We start from the raw sequence: 8,961 nt of genomic DNA on the forward strand, positions 1-8,961 counted from the left end.
TGTCGATCCAGCCAAGGTCCAAGTCATTCGGGATTGGCCCTCTCCAACCACTCTAACAGAGCTCCGCAGCTTTCTAGGTCTTGCCAACTTCTACCGCAGGTTTGTGTTGGGATTTTCTCATATTTCTTGGCCCTTGAGTCAAGTCACCAAGGGCGGGGCGAAAGCAAAATTCTTTTGGTCTGAATCTCAACAGAAGGCATTCAGGGAGTTGAAGGATCGCCTCTGCACGGCACCAGTGCTCGCGTTACCAGATTTACAACAACCATTTGAGGTCGAGACAGATGCCTCTGACTATGCTATTGGGGCAGTCCTTACTCAACATGGACATCCAGTGGCATATCACAGTGAAACACTTTCAGACACAGTCCGGAAGTACCCCACTTATGATAAAGAGATGTATTCCATTGTACAGGCCTGCCGACAATGGAAGCATTACATTTTGGGGAAGGAAACGGTCATCCACACAGACCACCGACCTCTGCAATTCATACAGACCCAAGGGAAATTGCAGAATGATCGCCATCAGAAGTGGTCTACATACCTGCAACAGTTTCACTTGAATATCAAGTATAAAAAGGGCAGCACCAATAATGTTGCAGATTGCCTCAGTCAACCACCGATCATGGCGCTAACCACCGTGCTCAACTCTTGCGGGCACGAGACTTCTGATTGGCCACTTCTCTACAAAAGCGACCCAGAATTCGGCCACACATACCAGACACTCTTGGAGGGTCGGCAGGTTGCAGATTTTCACCTCCAGGATGCCCTATTATGCCACCTCGGTCACCTTTGTGTTCCTTCAAGCGAGCGTGCCAAGATGATTTGGGAAGCACACTACAGTCGGGCTGCTGGGCATTTCGGGGTCGAGAAAACAGTGGCAGTACTGCAAAACTATTTCTATTGGCCGAATCTTCGACAGGATGTTGGGAAGTACATCCGATCATGTATTGCCTGTGCCATTGCCAAACCGACCATTAAGAAGCAAGGCCTCTATACCCCGTTGCCTACCCCTAGTCGACCTTGGGAATCCATCTCCATGGATTACATGTCAGGCCTTCCTTCCACTAAGCATGGAAATGACTGTGTTTTTGTGGTCGTCGACAGGTTCTCAAAGATGGCCATTATGATGGCCTGCAAGAAGAATATCACAGCAGAAGCCACTGCTAAACTCTTCTTTGAACGAGTGTGGGTGCACTTTGGGATCCCACAGTCTATCATCTCAGATCGGGACAGTCGGTTTCTCAACACATTTTGGTCCAGTCTCTGGTCAATGCTGGACACCAAACTCACGAAGTCCACAGCCTTCCATCCTCAAACTGATGGCCAGACAGAGGTTGTCAACAGGATGATTGTGCACATTCTGCGCATGTATAACTCAAAGCATCCACGCACATGGGACGAGAGCCTCCCCTATGTTTAGCACAGCTACAACCGAGCTCTTCACAGCTCCACTGGCCATAGCCCTTTTCAGGTGGGTTTAGGATTCCAGCCACTATGCCCCATTGATGTGGCCATGCCACTTGCAGCTACTCACATGAATTCAGCTCATGTCCAGTCCGAAACAGATAAGGCCACCAGCTTCATTGAGCGCATCCAACATATTCGCCAGCAGGTCCATGACATTCTTGAGAAATCAAATGCCAAGTACAAGCAGCGACATGATCAACACCGGGTGCCACACAAGTTTCAGGTGGGCGACAAAGTCTGGTTGCATTTGCAAAAGGAACGCCTTACTGGAGCCTATCGGAAATTGAGACCACTTAGATATGGTCCTTACACCATTACTAAGGCTATGGGAGACAATGCATTTGAGCTCAGCATTCCCCCATTCCTTGGCCTGCACCCAGTGTTCAATGTGGACCGCCTTCGGCCATACTTTCCACCATTGCTAGACACATCCGACATTGCAGAACAGCTCAAACCCACAGAATTAAATCCCGATTGCATGGAACAAGCTGCAACTGATCGGATCATGGACACACAGATCAAGAACACTCGCCAACAGCATATCCAACTGTATCGAGTTGTCAAAGCAGGCCAACTCCTTCAGCAGGGCAAGTGGCTCACCAGGGAACAAGTTCAGCAGAGGTTTCCTCATCTCATGGAGGAGCTCAACGCAATGGGGACCATTGCTTCCTAAGGGGGGAGGAATGATCCAGGTGGATATTGGTGGCCACCTGCCAGGTCCACTTGGACCCCCACCATTGTCTTTCTCAGCATTTTCAGTTTCCTTAATTGTAGCACAGTTTACTATTTTTAGCAGTTTTTCGGGTCCTGAACTTCCGGAGCCGTTTTGAGGCCCTAAACGACGTTTTTTTGGAATTCTGGGGCGATCGAGCCTTATGTTGCCTCCCAAAGTGGTAGTACTCGGATAGATCTTTCTAACGAGCTATCGTACGCGTCAAACGGAGATCGTATGCCAAAGTTACGACCCCGGGAAATTGATGTACCAATTTACCCAAACGGGGCCCACAATTTGGCGTTTCATCTTCTAGGGTTAGGTTTCGGTATGTGAAGGGTTTTCCATTGTTTCTCAACAATAAATAGGCCTTCGAGCCTCATTGTAATACAGTTCAGAACAGTTCAGAGGCATGTAGCCATCACATCTCTTCTCAGAGATAAGCTACCATCGCCCTAGCTAGTTTATTGCCATTTCTGTTTGTAAGCATATGTCAGTATTTTCCATTAATGAAATGAAGTATTATTTCCGCTGCATCTTTGTGTATATGGTTATCTCTGTAATTTGTTGCGTTCTTGTTTAAATCTGGATCAATGTGACTTTTTGTTTTAAATAATTTATATTATTTTCTTAAATTGTAACGATTTTGAAAAACTTATAGAAAAAAGATGATGATTTTAAAGTAAAGTTATTTATTTATTTTAAATCTTAATTTTATGGTTTCATGATTTCAATTTGAATAAAATGTTTATTTTATTGATACTAATTTAGGTGAAATTATTGATTTCATCTTCATGTGGATGATAATAAGTTAAAAAGAAATTGAAATTTCTTGTTTTTGAAGTGAAGTTTAACAAGAATATGTTATTATAGAATAGAAGGATTCTCAATAGATTCCATTGAAATATAAGAATACACAACTTCAAGTGTAATGATCATATAGAATTGAATTATGAAAATAAAAATTTCAAGTGTAAAGATGGTTTAGACACATGTTAAGAACGATTTTTTTTGGAAGGTTAACCTGCCTCATGGGAAAATAAGGGGAAACAACAGACCAAAATGATAGAATCGCCCTGAGATGAATACTCAAGAGGTAATCCCAAAGAAAATGGAAAATGCAAGTCGATCAAGGGAAAAAATTAGTTAATTATATTAAGATCCTCAAACGTGTTAGAACACTTAATCCTATTATTCCAAAACTTTGTTCTAGAATTTGGATCATAAATTTAAATTGTATTATATGCTTTGCAACATGTTACTCACTTATTCTCCATCTAGAATGTTAAAAATGATTACATTTTGACAAGATAATAAATAAAGAATTATTAAAAATATATTTATAATTTATTTATGTAATATAATAAATAAATAATTGTTAAATATATTTATTTTTATACTTGAAATATATATATATATATATATATATATATTATAAAAAAATATTTTTTTTTATTACTCACAAAAGCATTAATATTATAGAAAAATATAAATATAAGTATAATCGCGATATATTGTTTTTCTATTTATAACACTGTAACAATAATTTTGAAGTTGAAATTAAATTAAGAATTAGTTTATAAGAAATGGATTCTCGTATCAATTCTACTGTCAAGTCTCTGTTTAAACAGATAACTATAAATAACAATAACTATAACAGTCTTATTAAAGGAGTAGTCTATAATGTGACTTTTTCGGAGATTCCGATCATCCGAAAAGCACATTATTCTGGCCAACCACCCAACCGGCCTTTCCCTCTCTGTCTCTGTCACCTCGCCGGAACGTGAACTCTGTTACCTCCGTCACTGTCACCTCGCACGCCGACTGCCTGTTTCAAATTCACCAACCCCGCCAATGCTTTAACGAGCGTATGGCAATCATGCCAACTCGATTTGAAAAATTCCGCCGAACCGGAGCATCCCTTGCTACCCCGCCCTTGCCCAGAGCAGAACCACCGAGCGAGCGAAATGCTATTAGCGAATTAGATATCAAGCTATCGGCAGATAACCTATGGGTGGTATGCCATTGAAGAGTACTTCTTTGCTGGAAACGATAAACACATATTAACATAGGTTCGATTCCTTAGGGAAGAATTTTTGGAATTTGTACGCTTTGCCAATCCTGCGAGGAACCATCAAATATAAACACGGCATTTGGTCACATTCCAATGATCCATGTCGAGTAACGGAGATAGAGAGTGAGGGACGGCAAGACTTAACGACCGCAATCAGAGTTTCTGTCTTTATTTCCCGTCTGTTGTCATCGACTGAGTCAGCTGTGAGTGTATTCTAGATGAAGTTTTCTTCTTCGGGGCTGCAATTTCTTGTGGAATCAGACACCCAATTTCTCGTACTGAAGAACAAGGGTTCAAAATCGCCAAGTAAATGGCTCTAAATTCGATCCAAGACACTCATTTCTGCGTACTCGACTTCTTGTTTTACACTGCTGGATGGCATCTCATGAAAGGTGAATAAAACTCAGAGCTTATTGACCTCTTTGTAAAAAGTTCGTTTAGTTTTTATAGGACATTTTTGGACCTTCCCATTTGGAAGGTGTGGTCAAAATTTCGTAGTGGGAGGAATTTTGTCGAAAGGCTGATTTTTCTCCGGTCGTAGGTGGCATATCATTCAATTCATTGGAATGGGAATGGACCACACATGTATATCCATAAAGTAAAATTACGGCAACAAGGAAGTTTTGCAACTTGTTCTATGATCTCATCAATTGGACCCACGTTAAAGTTGAAGTTCTGTATCTCACATAAATGTTAACCCTACACTACATTTATTTTATCGCCAAAGCTAATGTGGTTCCCACATTATGAATAGGGTACAACTTATCAGGATAACAATCCAGTGCTATCATATTCAAGAGGCATTATGCGAAGTTCTGTGTCTCATGTTAATGCTAGCTTCTAGAACATTTCCGTGAACGCTAAAGCTACTGTGGTTCCCACATTCCACGCTATGAATGTATCTGCAAGTTGTGACCATAAAAATCCCGTGGTATCAGATTCTGCGGGCATCAGGGACCAATCTGACATCAAGTTGATGATGTTAGTTGGTCCATTGTTGGCAATTGGTTGGTTCACATTTTTTGCAGACATTGAGACAACATGGAAAAGAAATGGAAGACTATTATGGGCCTTGAGGTGCAAGACCCTAAAGAGAAAATCATATTTTCTAGTAAAGATTTAATTTGGTCTGAAGTATACAAGACGAACATGAATATTGACCGCGTTGTAAAAATTCCTAAACTAAGAATTAATGATTTTATTCAAGGAGAGGAATTGAATCCATATGCTCCATGTTCCTTCCAGCGTCGGAAAAGCAAAACTCCAAGCTCAAGGCCTAGTGCTGCCTTACTATGGCAAATATAAGTATTTTAGAAAAGCCTTCTTTACATGTTGATATTAACAATGCTTTATCATTTGTCATATGTGTTGACATTTCAAAACTTATTTTGTAGTTATACTTGCTCATATGGCCCAGAGGACAAGAGAGAAGAATGGAAAACTAGACCAAGGCGTTCAATTGTCAAAAAGAGGATCTATAGTAGACTAGTTCATTTCATCCGAAGACGTTGGCTGGTGCCTGCCCTAAAGGCGTTCATTATTGGCTCCTAAAGGTGCGAAGCGGGTTGCCAATGTCATTTCATTATAAAGGTCATGGTTCAAGATCTTGATGTTGCAATAATAACATACAACATGTATGATCATGAAGATGGGCAAGGATGGCCTTGTCATGGAAAACACGACACTTTAGGTGATGATGGTCCTCAGAGGAAGCCAAGACTTTCAAGAGACATGATTTCTTATTTAGAAAGTTTTTTTTTTCAGTCAAGTGCCAATTGACTCTGTTTCTAAAATGCATATTAAGAAATATGTTGACATACATCCCACAGCTCAGGTTAGGGATTTTTTCTTACGCAGAAAAGATATTGTAAACATCTATAATCGTCTGACAAAAGAAAATTACCAACTGCATAGCAAAGATGAAATGAGTGTGAATCTCTGGTATGAAAAACACCATAATGATTTCTTCTTCTACCAGAAGCCCAATGGTGGAGAGATCCCTTTTATCGCTGGAATACAAACAAAATGGATGTTGGAAACTATGGTCAAGTTATCCCATAATAGCTTGATAGCCATGGACTCAACATTCAGTACAAATAAATATGGAGTGAGTATTTTTGCAATGATAGCTTTAATGAATCATTTTGGTTATAATGATTCAATATGATTATTGACTTAAAATTAACTTCATTTTTTTTAATATGACAGTATCAGTTGTACACGCTTGCGGTGTTTGATGAGCAACAAAGTGGGGTTCCAGTCGCATGGGTGGTGATGTCACGTAATACATCACAAGATATAGCGGTATGGCTGGAGCACCTCATGCATAGGTGTTTTCAGCTTCGTCCTGACTGGAAGGTCAATGCCTTTATGGTTGATGATGCATTGGCTGAAATCATTGCTTTGAGGTAACATCAATATTCTTATTTGACATTGCAAGTTTCATTCATTCTAAATATTTCTCACTTAAAATGAATTAAGTTTGGCAGGAGAATCACCAGATGTGAAGTGATCTTGTGTATTTGGCATGTAAGGAGGGCATGGCTAAAGAATGTTAATCGGTTGGCCAGCAATTCAGAAAAAGCAAAAGAGATGTTCAATGTACTTGGTTATATCATGAAAAATGTTTCTAAAGATGAAGTGGATAATGCAATCAATGGTTTTTTCACCAAATTTGCAACCAAGGAGAAGTTTTTGGACTATTTCCATAGGAATTGGGTTGCTGGTGAAAAGATGCGTAAGTTCGCATACTATTTTTTTTAGTTCATACGTTTTTTATTTTATAACAAGAAGATATATTTACTAGTTCGAATTTTAAATTTAGGGATGTGGGTTAAAGGCTGCCGAGATTTTCGTCATGCAAATCAGGAGACAAATAATGTTGTGGAGTCATACCAAGGTTATCTCAAGACAACCTTTCTATGTGATAGACGAAAGAAATGTTCTCGTAGGATGGATTGGCTATTCTATACTCTAATAAAGAATGTTGAGCCATGTTATTGATTCAAGGAAATTCTGAAAAAAGAAGGATATTTGAACAACCACAAGAAAGAGAAGCAGCTTGAATCATCAATGGAAAAGGCTAGAAGAATTCTAGATAGTGATTGCAGGCCTCATGAGAGCATGTCTCACGCTTATTGGGTGAGGAGTCAAAGTAAACCTAATAAGCAATATCTTATCATATGGCATCGCACAAATTTTATCACTTGTGATTGCCCATGGTCTATTCGTGGAAACATTTGCAAGCATGCCATAAAGGTAGATTGGTTACATTCCTCCTTAATGGATTCAAACCCTTTATTGGATCTTGATACCACACCTAATACATTGAATTTCCCTCCTGAGATAAGTATAGAGGCACCAAACCTTGATGCAGATACTAGCACAATTGTTTTGGATGATGAAAATGTTGAAGACCTTAATTTGTTGAGAAAGGAGTTGTTTGGCTATCTAGACCTATTTCGGAATAGTCCTCCTTCTACTGTGAGCAAGACAAACAATTGATTGATTTGGCTAAAAATTTTGTGGATGATGTTAATGATCTTCATATTATGGATTATGACTTCACCCTTGGGTTGGGTGCTTATGAGTCATCTTTAAAGAGGAAGAAGAGTTTCCTTAGTCCTAAAAAGAAAAATAAAAGAAGAAAAATAAATGCCAGCTTGGATATTGATTTGAATGTCCCTGCATCTGAAGATGAACCATTTCAATTTCAACACCTCAACAAGCGTGGTCGTCCTCGCTCTAACAATGCATCCTCCACTGTCCCAAGTAAGTTCTATAGAGAGATTATATGATATGTGTTTTCTCTTAACTATGTGCATTGGTTGTTGTTGATGTAGTTAATGTAGTGTTTGAATGCTTGCAGGGGTGCACCATCAAAATATTGTGCCTTCACTTGAAGCACGTAGACAGAAGAACCATCACTCTATTTATCACATCAGTCAAGGTGAATTTGATGGGACACCTAATGATGTAGTTTGTATTCTGATGCCTCTATAAATTAACATCATATTATTTTCTTTGATGGAAATTACATTGTTATCTTACAGATACAACATCTTCTTCAATGGATCGCCCTCCATCCGAACATGATTGGCTCATTCACAACACCCAAATTGGTCATTTTCCAGGTTTGTTGCTATGTCGTTTCTCTTATCTGTGTGCACTGGTTGTTTTTGATGTTGTTAATGTAGTGTTTGAATGCTTGCAGGGGTGCACCATCCCAATAATGTACCTTCACTTGAAGCACATAGACAGAAGCATCATCCCTCTATTTATCACATCAGTCAGGGTGCATTTGACAAGACACCTAATTGATGTAGTTTGTATTCTGATGCCTCTATAAATTAACATCATATTATTTGCTCTAATGGAAATTACATTTTTATGTTACATATGCAATAGCTTCTTCAATAGATCTCCCTCCATCCGAACATGATTGGCTCATTAACAACACCCAAATTGGTGATTTTCCAGGTTTGTTGTTATGCCTTTTCTCTTATCTGTGTGCACTGGTTGTTGTTGATGTTGTTAATGCAACATTGTTAGTTTCAATAGATCTCCCTCCATCCGAACATGATTGGCTCATTAACAACACCCAAATTGGTCATTTTCCAGGTTTGTTGTTATGCCTTTTCTCTTATCTGTGTGCACTGGTTGTTGTTGATGTTGTTGATGCAAGGGTGCACCATCCCCATATTGTGCC

General features: G+C 39.3%; 1 protein-coding gene across 1 annotated transcript; it reads left to right on the forward strand.

The window, feature by feature from the left end:
• Positions 1-6,327: 6,327 nt before the first annotated feature.
• LOC149235396 (uncharacterized) lies at positions 6,328-8,573 on the forward strand. Its single transcript, XM_089368534.1, has 4 exons — positions 6,328-6,360; positions 6,462-6,661; positions 6,743-6,990; positions 8,467-8,573. Exons 1-4 carry the CDS (start codon positions 6,328-6,330, stop codon positions 8,571-8,573), a joined length of 588 nt encoding a protein of 195 aa, XP_089224660.1.
• Positions 8,574-8,961: the final 388 nt, after the last annotated feature.

Source organism: Pinus tabuliformis, chromosome 8 (assembly GCF_031772625.1).
Source record: "Pinus tabuliformis cultivar Carrire ecotype Pingquan chromosome 8, CPIR1, whole genome shotgun sequence".
NCBI classification, from domain to species: domain Eukaryota; kingdom Viridiplantae; phylum Streptophyta; class Pinopsida; order Pinales; family Pinaceae; genus Pinus; species Pinus tabuliformis.

Coding starts and splice junctions, on each gene's coding strand:
- LOC149235396 (XM_089368534.1), top strand. CDS start 6,328: ATGGACTCAACATTCAGTACAAATAAATATGGA. Junction 6,361..6,461: donor TCAGTACAAATAAATATGGA/GTGAGTATTTTT, acceptor TTAATATGACAG/TATCAGTTGTACACGCTTGC. Junction 6,991..8,466: donor GGTTGCTGGTGAAAAGATGC/GTAAGTTCGCAT, acceptor GAATGCTTGCAG/GGGTGCACCATCCCAATAAT.